Genomic DNA, 20,382 nt, shown 5'->3' with positions numbered 1-20,382 from the left:
GTATATCCCACAACGTGTTATACCGTCAATGTCGCGGTGAAAATGGGATAAATCCTTCTATTTACACGAGTAGTTTTTTACCGTTAAGACCTCCAACATAGATAATGTTAGACAAATCAGCGAAATTTTGATTTAAGTTCTTAACTATCCAAACATTATTTCCTATCCTTTTTTCAGCATTTTATCTTTGTGCCTATGTATAAAGTAAGTTTGCGCATATGATCGGAAATATAGCAAAGCGATTGAAATCAAAACCTGAAATGCCACCCCCACCCCCTCCTACGTTTTGGGTCGATACCACAAATTAGGTCGGTCGGAAAAACAGACCAACTATTTACTTTTTATTTTAATAGTACTGCTACAGTAAAAACAAACACCAATACGAGAATCGGGTTATTTTAACATAGAGCGAATGATACAATTGTTTGTCTGTCAATAAAGGCGATTTGGATTTCTGATGCCAAAAAAAGTTATTTTAGCAGGACTGTATGCGTACACACGGACGTCCTCGAAGGTAAATCCGTATGCGTTCTACTATGTACACGCTCTTCTTTTTTTGTTAAAATCCTTCGACGCATATTATTATGTTCTGACTATTATGGGATGCTGTACAGACATATTTAGTTATTTACGTTTGGCGCCATATAAAAACCAAGAGCGGAGTGGGAATTGAACCCTGCACCTCCCGCGGTTCTCTACCGCGTCGCTTTAAACGAAAGCTCATGTTGCAAACCAGTAACTATAAGTGCACCTTATATATCGCCCAACTACAGAACTGCACACCGTTGTTGATTACCTAATAAACAACGACAATCCGCTTATTACTTCTTTTTCTACCGTAACCGCCCCTCTGCCCAACCTATCTTATTCAAGAGTGGCAGTTGTATGTCACTGGCTAAAGTAAATAGGTGCGCATACTACTGGTAAACTAGATTTCACACCAAACATGTGAATGAGTTAACTGACCGCCGTGATAATAATGTGCAAAATGCGTACACACAAATCAATACAAACAAACAAAACAAAAAAATAATTACTTGCTATATACATTTTAGTCTGGCTACCCGACGTGTTTCCGGCACGCGCTGCCATGCGGAGGCCAGCCTGTGCAGGACCCGGTAGAGGTGTACGCGCCCGGCCAGAACGTGTTCTTCCGGTGGCAGCAAAACTACAACCACTATGAGCCGGGGTTCCCAGGCACGTGACTTCATGCATGAGCACTGGTTGCAAAAAGCTCGTTTTAATTTCTGATTTACTTGTTTAACTAATCTGTTTATACATTTAGAGTTCTTACCTATTAGTTTAATATTTTCCCATGGTTTATAACACTTCTATCATATACATGTACATGTATAACAAATCTGTGTGCACTACGCATTTTTTATAAACACACTAACTGTATAACTCAATTAAAAGTAATTGGAAGACGGCATTTACGTGATGTCCGTAATAATTAGTACATACATCTGATGTTTGCATTCATCTCACAGTACCCGTATATAAGACATTCAAATAAACTAAATAAAAGACCCATTTCCGCTATAGGCTACATGGATCTGTCCATCGCCTCCAGCCCCGAGAGCATGAGTTTCGCCACATTGACACTGGTCACAGACCCGTATGTGCACGCACAGGACTACCAGCAAAACTACACGGCTGTCATTGTAAGTATACACAAAACTACATGGCTGTCATTGTAAGTATACACAAAACAACATGGCTGTCATTGTGAGTATACACAAAACTACATGGCTGTCATTGTAAATATACACAAAACTTCATGGCTGTCATTGTAAGAATACACAAAACTACATGGCTGTCATTGTAAGTATACACAAAACTACATGGCTGTCATTGTGAGTATAGGACAAACTACACGGCTGGCATTGAGAGTATAGGCAAATCTACACGGCTGTCATTGTGAGTACACGCAAAACTACACGGCTGCCATTGTGAATATACGCAAATTGTGCACAGCTGTCATTGTGAGTATACGCAAAACTACACGGCTGTCATTGTGAGTTTTGGGAAATCTACACGGCTGTCATTGTGAGTAAACGCAAAACTACACGGATTTCATTGTGAGTACACGCAAAACTACACGGCTGTCATGGTAAGTATACGCAAAACTACACGACTGTCATTGTGAGTATACGCAAATTTAGACGGCTTTTATTGTGAGTAAACGCATGCATACACGGCTGTCATTGAGAGTATAAACACAACTTCTCGACTGTAATTGTGAGTATATTTATAAACTACACGCCTGTCATTGTGAGTATACGCACAACTACACGGCTGTTATTGTGAGTTTACGCACAACTTCATTGCTATCATTGTGAATATACGCAAAACTACACGGCTGCCATTGTGAGTATATGCACAACTACACGCCTGTCATTGTGAGTGTCCGCAAAAGTACACGGCTGTCATTGTGAGTATACACACAACTACACGTCTGTCATTGTGAGTATACGTAAAACTACACGGCTGTCTATGTGAGTATACGTAAAACTACACGGCTGTCATTGTGAGTATACGCAAAAATACACGGCTGTCATTGTGAGTATACGCAAAACTACACGTTTGGCATTGTGAGTATACGCAAAAGTACTCGGCTTTCATTGTGAGAATACGTAGAGCTACACGACTGTCATTTTGAGTATACGCAAAAGTACACGGCTGTCATTTTGAGTTTACGCAAAACTACACGGCTGTTTGTTCAGTATACGCAAAACTACACGGCTGTCATTGTGAATATACGCACAACCACGCGGCTGTCATTGTGAGTATACGCAAAACTACACGGCTGTTATTGTGAATATGCGCAAATTTAGACGGCTTCTAGTGTGAGTATACGCATGCATACACGGCTGTCATTGACAGTATAAACAAAACTGCACGGCTGTCTTTGAGAGTATAAACACAAGTGCACGTCTTTCTTTGAGAGTATGAACACAAGTGCACGTCTTTCTTTGAGAGTATGAACACAACTGCAAGGCTGTTTTTGAGAGTATGAACACATCTTCACGGATGATTCTTTATTATAACAATTGCACGACTGTCTTTCTGAAAATGAGTCATTGTAAGTATGAGCATTACTGCATGGCAGTCATGGCGAATGAGAAAACTGCACGGATGTGTTTGTGAATATCAGCAAAACTAAACGTTTTAAATTTAGAGTGAGTCATCCCTCGTGTTGTTATTGTTTATAAAGGTATTATTATAAAACATAAATTATTATAATTAAATCGATTTAAAACTAAGAAAATATATTATGTCTGCCATTGTCATCCGAAAATAAACAACAATACACTTGCAATTCAGTCTATTCTAACTTGATCTACAAAGAAAAACTAATTACATGGCGAACTACCAGTTTATAGTATGAATATTCGAAAGAACTTCTTCGAAAGGTTTGATGACAAATTGACAAGATTTTGATCGGGCTCGTTACGTTAGAAAGAAATAATTAATGTATATTTTAGAAACTACCTGATATGGAATGCGACCATCCGGGCTCGTTACGCACCCACAAACCCGGGGAGTCCCCATTCCTACAGTGCGCTGACATTAAAATCTCCAAAGGAGCGAAGAAATCAGAGGCTCTGAAATATCTGTCCGCCGAAAGCAAGACTGACCAGCAGAAACTTGTACCTTTGAAGAGAGCGTTGAAACTGAAGAAATACTACGAACAAAAGTATCTAAATCTAAATCTCCAATCTAAAAATGGATGACACAAAAATGTACGGTTTTGCATACTATCCGTTCCAGCCCCATCGAAGTGATATATCTCGGTCTCCGTGGTAACTGGTGCTACTCAGATGCTGAACAGCTTTGCCTTCGGTATTGATGACCCATCTGATAACCAAAAAAGTACGTTCATGCTGGATGAAGTGGTTGCCATTGACAACGGTCGAAACACGACGACAATTTTGGTCCACGACTCTGGGCCACGCGAGTCGGCTGCTAAAACCGTCTACATCATCGGTTTACAGAATGGGTCCCTTGTAAAGTCTTCGGGCATATTTATGTCCGATGGGGTCCCTATAAACGGGCTGTCGTGGTACACCGACGAGACGTATGCTGCGTTCAGAATTGTGTCAAATAATAATGGTGCATCAAGTGGAAATGGTAATATGTGTTCGTAATCTTTAATTGAATTACATAATTCGGGACCAATGTTGTAATTTATAGATTTAATAGATTTATACCTTCAAATAATAATATACTGTTGTTTTTAAACATATTTTAGTGTGTTTTTTTCTTATAGAGGCATGTATATCTTTTGAGCGTTCTAGTGTTACTTGGCTGCGTGTGTTCAAATAAAAAATGGCTCGTATATCACGATTTAAATTCATATTTACTTTAAGTGCATTAAGGTTTATCACGCATGATATTTAAACAGTTTGCGGCTGCAAACGCAGACCCTTCTCTTTCGGTCTAATAGTATTAAGTCCCGATGAAAAGTTTTACCACGAAAGTGTAAAAACTAAAAGTCAACCTTAAAGTCAAAAGGTACATAAACACCAATACCGGTATATATTTTGTTTCAGACTTTTTCTTCGAGGTCGGGACGCTAGGCACGGACGGCTCGTACACAAAGCGCGCCAGCATTCCAAACGCCGAAGATCTGTACGTGAACTTCCAATGGCTGGAGACGGACATGAACGAGCACGTGCACGTGTTTGCTCTGATGGGCAACGAGAACGAGGCCAATAAACCGAGTGCCCGGATCTACGCGTTTGACCTGTTTTACGGGTTAGTTCATGGCTTGAACCGACGACCCTTTCTTTACTTATCAATGGATTTGTCTTAAAAATAATGTCGGACGCGTCGCCAGGTGTCACGTAATTACGTATCGTTCGTGGAAAAGACACATTAACCAACAAAGTTCATTTCTGATTTCTTTGCGTTTTATTTCTGCTTATTAACACAACACAACGTTTCCAAAATGTTTGTCAAATACAAGATACATGCGAAGCCCGCAATGGGCCCATCCAGCGAAAGCCAGCAATAATGCGACTTGTATGTTCGGCCGTTTAAGTAAGACTGTCTTTCATACAACGCAGATGCCAATTTATACAATAATGGACAAATAAATTGGGTGACGGCTGTCTGGATGATTGACTTTAACATGAGTTGAATTACCTGATACGGGATGGCTTTATGTGTGACTTACATATCTTGTGCATATATATGCCAATAATTAAGCGAGACCACGTTTTTTTAACTGTCACCTGTCATTTAACATGAAAATATACACAAATTAACAGTGCTGCATGTGTTTACAATAAACATAACAAATTAGTGAACCCAGCCATGGGCCATAACTTGGTGCATTTTTTCTCGTCTAATTTGACGATGACATATGATGCCCATTTATGCATTTCTTCATGAAGACAGATATTATGTTTCAGTTACACCGAACAAGGAATATACATGAAATACACCAATTATGCGACACACCTCATTTTCATTAAAGAAAGATTTTATATTTTATGATTTAAAATCTTTAGAAAGATCAAATCCTGAATGACAAGTGTCTTACAATATCATGTATCAATGTTAAATGACGTTGATCGATTGTCCACGTAACACTACAGGCGTTGTTTGACTAGTGACCTCCTGTGCTGTCCATTCGAAGTAGGTATTGCCCGGGTTGAATATGTACCTGTTGCGGTCATGTAGATGTCTTGGTTTGTTGTTTTCTGTCTATGTTGATTCATGGGTGATGTTATCTACCATTGCTGTCGTGAAGAAGCTCTATCTATCGCCAAACTGTGTAGGCAAATCGCACGTGGTCGGTTGCACTCATCTGCGTATCAAGGTTCACATCGAGGCTGGATATGTCATCGTGGTTTCTGTTGTTTTTGTCGCTGAACCAGCCGTCATCACGTCGTTGTTTCTGTTGTTGAATCCATCGTGATATTGTCTCTGGATATGGTGTTGATGCGTACCGCGTAGCTTATCAATTGTGACGTATGTTAAAACCTTTGTGATCGCATTGTTGTTTCTGTTGTTGTTGATTGTACTTTTGTTCTTGGTTCCAGCGTCTTCATTTCTCTTGGGACATTAAGATCTTCTATTGGCCATAATGCTCACGAGGTATTAACTATAGCAGTATTCTCCTTGATGTCTTAGGCCTCGGAAGTATCATTCCAAATGCGTTATCTACGCACGTCAAACAGTTGAACGGCTGCATCTACTCTATAGTGTTTAACGTCACAAGTATTGTGTCCAGTGTTGCGTCACTTGTTGTCCTTCGAAATCTTCTGGCGTTGGTCTTCTTTTAGTGATAGAACCAGGTATTCACTTTGAGAGTAAACGCCGTGATGTTCCATTCTAATTATGTTGTTTGTTTCTTCTATTCGTTGTGGAAGGCGTTGTCTCGCGAAGTCGCTCTTCTTCGGCGTTGTCTTCAAATCTCGATATTTTTATCTGCGTCGTGGTGATACAAGTATCAGTTGTTCAAAATCATGGCAAACATTTATAAATATCCCCTTAGTTATTGTTAAATATCGTCATGACAACTTACTGTGATATCTTATTCAAAAAAATAAATTCTTTACAACGAAAAAATATTAGTCAATTCCTCAAAACAAACTTCGGATAAGTACATGACAGTTTGACATCTGACAAGCCATTTACTTAATATGACTTGTGTACCTCCTTAGGCATAATCATTTTACGCACGTGCGGCCGGTAAATTTTTGACAGGCGCGCGCCACTTTATTGACCTAGAGTAATGGGTAATGATAGACGTACCTGTTCATATCATGGTTTCATAAACCTCATCTTTATCACTATAGTTTTGCCGTTGGGCATAGATTTATTGACATGTTTGACCTGTGCACTTGTAAAAATGCGCAAATATGACAAGGCAGACTTTTATATATATGCATTCATAATATAAGAACACGTATCGGTATACTTCAAAATTCAGGTCTTTGCTCCTAATCGAACTACTCAAATAATTCTTATGCGACATCGCATCTTCTGTCCATAGCGTAATTTGCTTCGATGGCACAGGGATAAATTCTCTTACTCATGAGGACGCTAAGGTTATCACAACCTCGGGCTCGGTATGTCCGAACGCTGATCAGTCAGCCGTGCTCATAAAATATAATTGTAACCCTTAAACAATTATATTAGAAATTTAATGCGTACATATCGTTATATTTTCACTGCGCTATACGCGTCAGATCGCATTAAATTCTTACTTAAAATTACTCAAGACCTTCAATATTACCGATATCCTACATATATTTGCAATCAACACAATGACGTATATACATATTTACATAATATTTTTTTTAAGTGTCTGCCCTATTCATATTCGCAATTACCATTACTGTTCTTATTTCCTATTTCTTTTACAATTCTGAAACTATTTTTAAATTTTCCAATAATTTTATCTATTCGTCCTCTTTAATTTTCTTTATCATTCTTATAAACAAAACCCGCCTTATTTTCTTTATTAAAATAATAAACGAAACTGTCTTAAATAATCTAAATTCCTAAATTCTTAATTCTGCCAATGTAAAATACTAGGTAAATTCTTTGAATATTTGTATCATCTCCGAGTTTTTTCTACTATATTAATAAATAAAACCACCGCCAAAGTTTCTTTATTAAAATAATAAACAAAACTATATAAGATATTATTATTTCCTTGTACGTTTTAATTAAATGGAACTTTACAAAAAATACCAACAATTTAAAATGGATTTGTGCGCAAAAAAAACGCACGTTCGTATACAATCTATATTATAATCATACACAATTTATTCAAAATTCTTTAAATATTCTCAATGATTTGTTCGCCTCTAATTTCATTATTTCTATAACTCAGAAAATTCTGTAAATTTAAATTACTTTCTTTTTTATTTATTTTATTCTTAATTACCCGATATTTTAGAAAAACTACAGATCAATGAAAAACTGTATGATTTTGATATTTGCATAATTTCTCCGTACATGATTAATTATTTCTTTAACACTTAACTACGTAAAATTCTTTAAAACAATTCTGAAAAATTTCGTTGTCATGACGCTTTTTACTTTCATTTTCTACTTTATAAATTTTGAAATTCCCTCTCCAAGTTTGCCATAATTTTTTTTAAACAACTGACCTGAATTCATGTCGCGTTGTGGTTGTGATGTTTTCATTTTTTCGGCACGTGATCGCACTTGTGATCGTACTTCGGTCGTATCCATGGTACACGGCTCCATAAAATGTACTGTGTCACGTAATTACGTATCGTTCGTGGAAAAGACACATTAACCAACAAAGTTCATTTCTGATTTCTTTGCGTTTTATTTCTGCTTATTAACACAACACAACGTTTCCAAAATGTTTGTCAAATACAAGATACATGCGAAGCCCGCAATGGGCCCATCCAGCGAAAGCCAGCAATAATGCGACTTGTATGTTCGGCCGTTTAAGTAAGACTGTCTTTCATACAACGCAGATGCCAATTTATACAATAATGGACAAATAAATTGGGTGACGGCTGTCTGGATGATTGACTTTAACATGAGTTGAATTACCTGATACGGGATGGCTTTATGTGTGACTTACATATCTTGTGCATATATATGCCAATAATTAAGCGAGACCACGTTTTTTTAACTGTCACCTGTCATTTAACATGAAAATATACACAAATTAACAGTGCTGCATGTGTTTACAATAAACATAACAAATTAGTGAACCCAGCCATGGGCCATAACTTGGTGCATTTTTTCTCGTCTAATTTGACGATGACATATGATGCCCATTTATGCATTTCTTCATGAAGACAGATATTATGTTTCAGTTACACCGAACAAGGAATATACATGAAATACACCAATTATGCGACACAGGGTTTGTATGAGGAATGTGTTTGAATTGAGGTAAAGCACTCATTGCATTGGTATAAGACTAAGAGTATCGTACAGATTGCAAGGTTTGATCTCTTGTGAGGGTGTGCTAAAAATTTCAATTAAATACCAGACTTTTCATATTGCCAGAAACTTGCGGAAAAGCAAAATAACGTCTAACGTTTGACGGTTCAAAACAATGTTAGAACAACCGCTGAAATTCACAATTTATTGTAGCGTTATCCATAGGCACTTGGCATTAGTTGCTACCCACCCCCTACCCCCACCCCCCAAAAAAGGTAGTTGTATTTGTTTTGTTAATTGTCCATTCGTTATACAAAATAAAACACAACAAGTTAGTCAAAAATTATTATTTTTTAATTGTAATGGCATGGTCTATTATATGATCTTACAAGAATAGTTTACATGTTTATCCGGTTTATGGTTGATGTAAGGGAATGGACATAATACAAGGGTTTGAACGTATGTTTGTTTGTAACGGGGCACATGGACTTAAAAGCAGGGTATGCCGTTCTATTTTTGTAACAAATGAGATGAGGACACGGGTTTGTACGTTTAGTACATATTATGTGACTGTATACCGTTGGGTTAAGCGTGAGGTTCGGAGCTCAATACAACCGGTTTAAATCCTTATTGCTTTGCAAGGTACGTTCCAAGTAGGTAACCTAAGTGTTATTAATGTGTGTGTGTGGGGGGGGGGGGGGAGGGGAGGTGGGGGGGTGGATGAGTGTGTTTGTTGTGTACTTGTATGTCTTGTCTAGTACATCTGTATGGTGATTTACCATTTGGCAATTAATTCATTGTCATAAATAAAGGACCGCGTGGTATAATAAGGTTTTCTACTGCTGGTTAAGCTGAAGTTTCACTTTGTGGATATAAGTTGGCTGCATTAACGCATTTCAAGTGTTCTCCATGTGACCTATTTAATGGGCCACTAAACTGATTTAGTTTGCTTTATGAACGTATTGCAAGGTTGCTCATGGATGTCTATTTAACGCGTGAGTTTACTGACAGTAAAGTTGGCTTCTTGACGCTTTGCAAATTACTAGTAGCATATGTGACCTTAATGCCACCGTGTAACATTTAGTTTGTTTAAAGGATTATTGAGTTGAATACCTATTGTAAAACTGAACATGTTTGTTTTAGTGAACGGGTGTACGTTTGGGACACAGTTTGATATTTATGTTACCGTGTTTTTATGCATAACATATAGTTTATTTGCGACTTAAGCATATACAACTCATCGTTAAAAAACAATAAAGCAACGCATATACAACTCATCGTTAAAAACAATAAAGCAACCATAAATACACATGCGTCAAAATAACAACAAACGTGTTATGCATTTTTACAATATAAGATTTTTGTGAGAATGTTATATGTAAGAGAAGGTTCTTAATTTTATAACAAAGTTAAGTAAATGTTTAAAATCAGTTATTGATTGAAACAAAAATTATGCAGTAAGAAATTATTATAAATTAGTATATATTTGAATGTGTTTATTACCTAATAAACTTATAATTGATCGTTTGCAGTGTTACGCGAGGTCAATGTCGGTTTCAATGGCATCACGGTAGCGTTTTAAACACACGTATTATTACCCGTTTTGTTAATGTGTTTGTTAATTTGCAGAAAGTTTATGTAGTCAGTTGATGTCGATGTCAGTGAATACACATTCATGTTAATACATTCCTACCCCAGTTGTGGAGGTTAGTGGGACACCAAAGTCTTTTTAATGTATGACCTAGAAAATATATTAGATATATTAGATACGACGAGCCTCGCTCTATGAAAAGGGGGTTTAATGCAAGTGCCTAAAGTGTCGTCCCAGATTAGCCTGTGCAGACCACACAGGCTAATCGTGGACGACACTTTCCGCCTTTACCTGGATTTTTGCTAAGGAGATACTTTCTCTAAACGAAAAATAACATTTAATCGGAAAGTGCGGACTGCACAGGCTAATCTGGGACGACACTTTACGCACATGCATTTAACCCCATTTTCACAGAGCGCAGTCCATATATATAAGATATTTCATACATATTTACAAATATTTATTCAATAAATGGTTGAAGCAATCAAAAGTTATGGTCTCTATTTATGAAACAAACAGAACGCAGCAGACAAAACAACAACATACTTTATGTTGAATGTCATTGGCATCTATGTAAACTGTTTAATGTGAATACGGTCATTGAATTATGTAAAGCAAATCGTGTAACCGTTTCCACACCCTCTCAATTCCACAATATTCATCACGAAATTGTGCAAAAAATGTTTACTGTTTCCATTTAATATTCAACACACTATATTTCTCTAATTGGTTTTAACCAGTAGGGGCAATAAACCGCCCTCGTTTCAATATATTCCGCATTGTTAATGTTCGGAAATCGTCACGTGAAAGGCACAACAAATAAAAACGAGCATTTTGTGTATCGTTAAATATATGTTACAAGACATCTAGCGTTAAAATTTTGGCTGTTGCAATAAGGAACATTGATTGTGTATGGGTTAACTTTATTTGACGAAATATTTTACGAAATATTCGTTGATTTTGAGTGTTAATGGGGCTTTAACACCTCGTTCCAGAGGCCATGTACGCCTTCTCCCCTGGCCTGTGGGCGGACGCCGGTCACGACATGTGGGCGTGGTCACTGGTTCTCGTAGAGCCCTTGACTGGAACGGTCACCAAGCAGTGCGACATTGCTCCCAGAGGTGGGTCGTTGAAATATAAAATGGAGTCTCGATCTGGGAAAACCGGGCTTAATGCAAGTGCGAAAAGTGTCGTCCCTTATTAGCCTGTGCAGTCCACTTTCCGCCTTAACTGGACTTCCTATAAACGAAAACGTACATGAAAGCGGAAAGTGTCTTCCCTGAGGGGAATGTGCGGACTGCACAGGTTTATCTGGGACGACACTTAAAGCACACGCATTATTCCCGGTTATAACAGAGCGCGGCTCATATATTAAAATATTTTGTAGAAGAATATATTAGTTTCCGTACTGGAGTCGGGTTAAGTGGATTAAAGCGTATGTCTGTTTCCAGGCATATTCCAGCGCTACTACGGCGGCTCGGTGTTCCAGGGCTCCAGTAATCCGGACGGTTTCTCTACCACGTGCTGCTCGTCATGTACAGTGAGGCGGACTTTATAGTGGGCGTTAACCCCGACACTTGCGAGGTGCGCTTCTCCGAGGTGACCAACCTGCGACACGTGCACTCGTTGCAGCTGGTGAATCCAGCCCCAGCCCCATCAAGACGAACTTGTAACAACAGAGAGAATTGACAGTTTTATCTACATGCGTTTTAAATTACCGCTTATCATATGTCGAAGATTATTATATGGGGTGGTTGTCCTTTCTTATCGCAAAATTATTCTTTACCGAAACCTTCAATCTAACAGTAAATTTATCTTTGAAAAGAATCGAGCTATCTTCAAAAATTGTTAGTTTCTTTTTTTAAATAAAAATCCCAGTACATTCGTCGCCTCTAAAAACTGGTCGGAACATTAATCGTTTTACTAATGTTTACCCACTTCCTTTTGTTAGTCGTGATTAAGTTTTATACCACAACCCTGAACAATCCTTATTCACAACATGTTATTTAACATTATTCACATTTATTTATGCATCACATCTTTATGTGTTAACATTAGGTATGAGATTTGTCTTATAATATTGTGGCTAATATGTGTCGTGTTCTGAGAAAACTGGGCATAATGCATGTGCGTAAAGTGTCGTCCCAGAATAGCCTGTGCAGTCCGCAGAGGCTAATCAGGGACGACACTTTCCGCTTTTATGAAATTGTTCGTTTAAATGAAGTATCTTCTTAGTAAAAATTCAATTGAAGCGGAAAGTATCGTCCCTGATTAGCCGGTGTGGACTGCGCAGGCTAATCTGGGACGACACTTTACGCACATGCATTATGTCCAGTTTTCTCAGAACACGACACATATGTTTTTTTAATAGTGTGTGTCATACTGCCATTGGTTCATTGTTTTTGTTAACCACTAGATGTTTTCTTCATACTTTTTATATGGAAATACATGTCCCTTCATTAAACAAAAGTGCTGAATTCACATAAGTATTATAATGTAAACACATATTTCTTCCGGTGATTATGTGACTAACAAGTGACAGAAAACAACATCAACAATTTAGAAAAAAAAATACATTTGATTACTGGTATTCAAAACGTATTTGTCTTAATTGATTTTATAGTCAGGATATTATATGTTAGCGTTTTCGATCGACCAAATCGCCAATGACGATTGAATCTGTCAGCAGGCGATTAAAATTTAAAATTTAAAAGAAAAAGGCGATTGTAAACAAAAATCAATGTTAATCTATACATGCAATAGCGTACTTATTTTAAAAGAGCGCCGTCAGCAGCTGGAGCGTACACGTGGCAACCGGGACGAGAGTCCTCCGCAGAACATTTTCTTGAAGACTCCGAAGAATCGCCAAGCGGAATAGTAATTGACCGTAGATGGTTAGTGGTTTCACTACGTCGTCTGAGGAGGTTTCGATAGTTGAACTGCAGCGGGCGGAGCTGTTCATCAAGCGAGTACTGTCATCCCTCGACCCGTACGTCCTCTCCCGCTGACTTCGCTGACTCCCAGACCTTGGAATGATCGCCAAGCGGAAAGGTAATAGTCCGTTTGTGGATAGTTATTATCGAATGATTGACGAGAGCAGCGGAAACTGCAGCGTAGAGGACGGACGGGCGAATTTTTGGCAGAGAAACAGGCCATGATTACCAGAGACGGCCCTATGAAAGGCCAAATAACTCACAAAGGCCACATATGCTAGTTGCGTAGCTAAAGTCCTGTCTGCGCAGATTGGTAAGGAGCTGCGCTGTCCTCTATAAATCACTTAAGGGTTCGTAGTCTCATCAGCTATCTCCTGACATATTGCGAGATGCTCAGGCTTGACCATAGCTACGCTAGCCGCATATGGCATAAAACACATTTCCGCATGTCGCGGGTCCATACAAATATTTGGTTTTCATAAATGGAATATCTTAGAGAAGTGAAGTCAAACTGTGTCATTTATAGCAAACTTGCAAATTTCGGTAGCCTATACAGTATTTTCAGTCTTTTAAGAACGATTTCCATACCCGACTGAACGAGTACGGCAAACATTTGTGGTTAGATAATGAAACGATTTCCGTCTTTTCTTGACACTCTATTATTACGGTAGTTTTTGTTTCATCATTTTGAAAGCAATACTGCGTTATCAATATTTATCGAAAGTCTTCCGCGGACAATTAAGTGACCGAGTATCAAGTAAAAATGCGAAGTATTATTTAAGGTTTTCTGTTGGGTTTTAGCAAATGTAAATAAATTATTTCCGATTGTCAGGATTTTTCCAAATAAACTGCTTTTTACTTATCAGTATGAGACATTAATGAAATGGAATTTACATGCATAATAAAATAAAACATTTTTCTTTGTATATTGTTTTATTTTTGCTTTACACAATGAAATAATTTAATTTAATTTAATTGATCACTTACTAAAATAGTATTGACTTTTTCCGTTTTCTCCCATTGATCTGATAAAGAATCAGCTGCTATTAAGGTTGGTAACTAATAGCCTCATATGCGCACGTGTATGTGTGTATTTCAGAGTTCACTTAGAAGTCCTGCTGCGTCTTCTCGAATGCATCTATTGGCTAACCTGCACCTGTTGCCTTTAAGGAGAGCTGTGTTACGCGATTATAACGTAACACACAGTGGTTTATTTGCATTAGGAAAAAAGTTATGTAAAGTATAATCTTCCGCAACGCGAATTCTTTCTGGACGTGACCAGCATAATGCACTACTTTTAATTACGTAATTATTTCTCGGCGAGGATTGCCTTCAATCCTCGATTTTTTAGTGATTTGGTGAACGGAAGTGTATACCTATTTTCAAACCCCAACCATTAACCTTAGTTGTTCCGAACAACTCAAAACCGAAAAAAAGAACAAGCGTAACACTCCTAATCATGTTCGAGTACTTTTGTGTTTCAAAAGAGAAAACGCGACTACGAGAAAATATTGTACAGGAGAATGTTTCTTTACAGTTTACAGGAGCCCGTCCGTAATAGATTGACGGATGTCTAACCTATAATTATACCGTAATACAATCGGACCTATTCTTCTTCTTCTTTTTCAGATGCAGCACTCCTTCTATATAGAAGCATTTATGCGGGGATGTAATTCCATATATATGAGCCTTTTGAGGTTTGTATGTGTTTAAAAAAGTGGACACTGCTATGTCTGGTCTCCAGGAACAAGAAGGCTATTGGGAGAAGTGATGGCAACAACATGATGAATAATTGTATACAGCATAATGAGACAAGTGTGTGACAAGTGAGGGCCAATTGAGGGTGTCTATCTTATTATTTACTGAACGTGTGCTGTGGTGTCTGTTTGTTACAAATCTGGCTGCTCGTCTTTATACTTTTCCAGAAAATGTATTTTAACTTGTGTATGTGGGTCCCAGACAGTAGAGGTGTAGTCTAATTTAGGCGTGAATATTGCATTGTAAGCGTGATCTCTCACTTTGGATCATTTTTGAAGTTGCGGTTAAGAAATCATTGAGCCTGGTTTGAATTATTTGTAATTAAAGTAATGTATTTATCCCATTTTTAATACGTTTTTTTAAGTGTAAGACCTATTTATTTTGCGAGGTTTACCTTTTCAAGAACATGGTCATGTAGTTTGTAGGAGAAGATGATAGGAGTTCTTTTCTGAGTGATGCTAGGGATGTCACATATTTCATTATGAAATTGCATTAACCAGTCCTGGTGCCATCGACCAGAAGCTTCAATATCTAGCTGGAGCTTATGGGCGTCAGGCAGGTTATTGATATTTTGTAAATGATGCTATCATCTGCAAACAGTCTTAGGGTGCTATACTAACAGCAAACTTGTTGATGTAGATCAGAAACCCTTCACCGCTCTGAACTTGTTTAACTTCTGCACGTACCTCCCTCTTACATTTTTGCTTTTCTGCACCTTCTTACATCCTATACTAGCCCCACCGCAACCTTCAACTATTACGTCCCATGCACATACCCTTTTACTGTCCTTACCTTCTTAGTGCTCTTAATTCCTCCTATGCATAATCCATTATGTACTCGAGATTTCGGCGAATGCCAACTACGAAATTGCCGACGTTCTGCTCTACATTTAAAATTACGAAGCAAGATATTGATGACGGATGGACTCACCGGTCAAAGCAAAACTGCCACTGTTATTTTCACAATCTGTGGCTCAATGGATAAATGTAAGACCTACGAAAAAAAGAGAGAATGGCTTGAATTTGATACATGTGTGTCATTGGATATTTTTGAATCTTGTTCTCCACATGAAATTATAATATATGAAGATAATCGTATTTGCTATGAAGGTCATTCGGAAATTTAACACCTATTCTTCCATACCTCCCCTTCCCATCCCTAACATTCCCACCATACCTTTAATACCCATTCTGACCAAAATATTTACATATCTCATCTATTCTAGCACTTCATTGGTCGCAATTCAATTAAAACCCGTTATCATGCTTGCAGACAAATTTCTGCGACAATAACATTCCAGATTATGTGCTTTTACCATTTAAATTACACTAATTCCAATGCCGATCGGGTCCCATACTGCCAACGTTTAAATCATTTTCTGGCCTTTTCATATTCCAAGCCAGGTATAATTTTAAAGAGCGATATGTCGTCTTTCAATAATTGCAATAACATGGCATGCCATACGAATGCAGGCACGGTAGAAATAGCGTGGTGGCAGTTTTATTTAGACAAAACATTGTTCGTTGAAAGCCCCATACAACAAAAGACACACACTAAGAGTTCATACTTTAAATAAGAATTGAAGTCATCAAAATACTCAAGGCACATATAAGCTATTTGAAATAGCCAAATAAGACATGTATAACATTGTTTAACGATTTTAATTCAAGAAGAGAAAAGGAAATAACGCACTACGGAGGGATACTCAATGCTTTAGTTGAATGTAACCTATTATGGCGGCGTTTGACAACGCGTTTAGTAAACGAATATAAAACATACATTTTAGTAACGAATTAAAAATTTATAATGAATGGACAACGGTAAATATTTGTTTCTTATAGGTATTAGTCTGAAATAAGTGTTAATTTACGATGGTCTTATTCCTACTATATCAATATTTCAAACTAATGAATCGTGAACTATACATTTTGTGAAAGATAAATGACTTGCACCCCTTTTTCTTTACATATAATAAGGTGAAAGTATCGATAGAGACCTCATATTGATGATTATGTTAACATTTAATTTATATTTAATTTAATAATTTAAATTATTATAAAGAGTTGTATTAAATAATTGTTGTCCCAAATCAATAGACCTTCCGAGCGTAAAAGTCCTTATCACAAAAAGATGATTTAGAATTATTGCTTTTTGTTTCAAATACTCTGTTCAAATGTACACCTCATCGACTTAAAGTTGCTCTGACAAAGTCAATGTTTATAGAATTTTTTCTATTAAATTACATGCAATGTCCTTTACAAAAACTAATCAATACCATGTTTTAAATTGCAAAATGCATCATTTATGTAAGTCAATGACAGTGTTAACACCATTTTGGTTATTGGGCAGGGGCCCTTTGGATTGGGAAAAATCACGTTGTTGATAAGAAATTGATGTTGTTTTTCTTGCTAGCAAATACTTTAAAAATGAGGATAAAAATGTTTTCAATACTATTTTTGCTTAGTTCAACTTAAAGAGATTAATAGGGAAATATACTAAAGGTGTATTTATTTTATTTATATTAGGAAACTTTCAATTTGGATGTTTAGGCAGTCTTTCGGGGAAAAAACGTACTTATCGATTCCTCATCTTCGTTTATATGCTCCTCTTCTTCTTCGTCATTTCCTTTGTCATTAGCAGACGTATCATGCTCTTCTTTTGGTGGTCCATAATACAGGCTAGTGCTTCCACTGAACTTGTCAGAACGCGCTTGATCCTCTCATTCCTCGCGGAACATCCTTTCGCTTATCCGTCTCAGCGAGTCTATTTTATCGGCATTATCGGCATTGTCGACATCGTGAGCGCTCCAGAGTTCGGGAGGCTCGTTGAACACGTTCTCGACCACTGCCTCGTCACCAACGGTTTTTTTCAACGTTCACCATACTTGCTTGTGCGCCTAAATCGAGATTGTCATCTGCTATAGAATTGTTCCGTGACTTTTGCGCAATACCGCTGTCTTCGGAATACTTCTGGAATGACACGTGAGGTGTTGCATTCGTCGCAGACGGCGGGCGCAGACGAATTGTTTGACCTCAGTAGCTCAACATTGTTTCTCTTACTTCCGATAGCTTCACTTTCATCAGAGTCTTCAACCGTATTGAGAAACGCTGGATTTGTCGTACTTAACACTTTCGCCTGTTTTGCTTCGACGATGGCGTTTTCTTCGTCCAAAAGATTATCGCCAGCTTAAATGTTCTCATTTTCTGATTTTCTTGTCTCATTGGCGTCTTCATCGTCAAATTCATCATCTAAAGCGTACGCTGAGTCAAACTCGTTGGAGGGCCAGCCCGAGTTGAACTCAGAGAACACGTTACCGTCAATGGTGTCACTGGTTACAGGTGATTTACCCTTTCACTTCGCACTGTGAATGTAAATGTTTAATTTAATTTCGATATTGAGTTACTTATCTCTAGATAAATAAAATGTGTATTAGGACATAATGTACGAGCGTTCCGGACAAAAACAAGTACAGCTTAATAATGATTAAAGAAAAATCAACTCGAATTCGACGTAATATGGTTTATGCAAGTACACTGCTAACTACAAGTATTGTTTTTAGGACTGCGTTTATGGGTGATTTTATTGACGACTGGGCAATGAAGCTCTTTCGCGTTGCATGTAAGAAGTATGAGTGTTGTGTTAGAAGTATAAGTGTTGATGTTTGAAAAGGGACTGAATATGCATATTTAAATATAAAGCCTTACGTGTTTTGGTGTCGTTTGGTCGTTTCGTTCGCTGCAAAAAGGACAAAAAGTCTGAATTAATAATCAAGATATGTCGGTACAAAGAAATAACCGTTTTTATTCCCATGCTATGATTCCAACGACTAAAACCTTGTGCGTTGTTAATAATTTTCAATCTGAATTCTTGTTCGCACTCTTAATACTGTTGATTTATTTAAATTTCTAAAGATCATTATGAACTGTAGTTTATAATGACCATTTTGACATTTTACGGGTCTACTACACATGTTGAACGGTGTACTTATTGCAAATCTCTACTAAAATTTACGTTTTGCTTTGATCGTATGATGTTAAAGCAAATACTCGTCGGCAGACTCGGTCTCCGCTGCTTTCCCTTCCGGTAGCACTTGAGCATGCGACGACGAGGAGCACCGCCGCCAACATGACGCCGCATGCGACCTCGGCCGCCGTCAGGCAACCGTGAGCTTTTCGTCCCTTCAGTCAGTGTCGGCTGGTGTAATGGTCGTTTGTGTACATGAAACAAATGCATTACAATGATGCGATGATTAAATGATCTTTTATTCATGATTTTCTAGCCAATACAACTGCTTTGGAATTCTGATGCGTGACTGTTTAACTGCTTGGCCCGAGTTGACTAATTCAAATGAACCCGCTACGAGTCCGCCCTTGCGTCTGCTACGGCGGGGAAGGACAACGTAAACCTTACGAGCGACAACTAATTGTAAGTTTTCAATTAACAGAAGTAGGGATTTTATTTTGTTTTTATATTTTTGTATTTAAGGAGTAATAGTGTTCTATACTTTAAAATGCATTCGCAGTGTATTTGCAGGTCAAACCTACTACATATAATTAATATATAGAAATATTGCAGAAATCGTATTCAAAACTTATCGACAATTATGCCAAAATTGAAATGGTTAAATGTGAATAACAGTGTAACATTTTAAGCTTAAAAAACACGAACATTCAGTGAAAATGAGTTATAGAAAATAAATTATTTCAAAATTGATTAACTCGTCTAAAATCGTTATAACCTGGACTGGTTCGTACCACGTACGTTCTGAACGACTTTCGGTGATAGGTGCTGCGTTTGTTTGTTCTGACGTCATCATTTCTGACGTCATCATCACTGATGAGCTCGTATTGAGGTGTGTTTAGTTCTTCATATCGATATTGGCTATTGTGAGTAAAAAATGATCAAATGTATGTATGATATCAATATTACAAATACATTTCTAAAAATTACAGTTTGTTATGTTCAAGGCTGATTGTTATTTCAAAAGTAGAAAAGTCAAATTGTATTATATTGTATTAATAACAAGAATGAATTGTTTTCTTCAGATGTTAGCGCACGAATAAGGTGGTCATGGAAAATTAAAATCCAACAAGAGACAGCCCCTCACTCTAAAAATAACTACGCATATTTTTAGTCTACCAACCTATGCATTAGCTTACGCACGACTCGTTCTCCGTCTTATTTCGGTTTAAGGTCACGTCACGTGAC

The 20,382-nt window shown here is 37.5% G+C and overlaps 2 protein-coding genes across 2 annotated transcripts; one reads left to right on the top strand and one right to left on the bottom strand.

Annotated features, from left to right (window-relative positions):
* Positions 1–1,562: 1,562 nt before the first annotated feature.
* On the top strand, positions 1,563–12,558 carry LOC127874804 (uncharacterized). Its single transcript, XM_052419436.1, has 5 exons — positions 1,563–1,664; positions 3,489–4,134; positions 4,557–4,761; positions 11,479–11,604; positions 11,935–12,558. Exons 2-5 carry the CDS (start codon positions 3,825–3,827, stop codon positions 11,981–11,983), a joined length of 690 nt encoding a protein of 229 aa, XP_052275396.1. The 5' UTR covers positions 1,563–1,664; positions 3,489–3,824; the 3' UTR covers positions 11,984–12,558.
* Positions 12,559–17,680: 5,122 nt separating this feature from the next.
* LOC127871150 (uncharacterized) lies at positions 17,681–20,051 on the bottom strand. The gene is made up of 4 exons (XM_052413874.1): positions 19,913–20,051; positions 19,186–19,368; positions 18,879–18,909; positions 17,681–18,535 (listed from the first exon to the last, which is right to left on the bottom strand). Exons 1-4 carry the CDS (start codon positions 20,003–20,005, stop codon positions 18,507–18,509), a joined length of 336 nt encoding a protein of 111 aa, XP_052269834.1. The 5' UTR covers positions 20,006–20,051; the 3' UTR covers positions 17,681–18,506.
* Positions 20,052–20,382: the final 331 nt, after the last annotated feature.

The sequence above is a fragment of the Dreissena polymorpha genome, chromosome 3 (genome assembly GCF_020536995.1).
Source record: "Dreissena polymorpha isolate Duluth1 chromosome 3, UMN_Dpol_1.0, whole genome shotgun sequence".
NCBI classification, from domain to species: Eukaryota; Metazoa; Mollusca; class Bivalvia; order Myida; family Dreissenidae; genus Dreissena; species Dreissena polymorpha.
The sequence above is the reverse complement of the archived record's forward strand: the minus strand, read 5'-3'. Positions and strand labels throughout refer to the sequence as shown.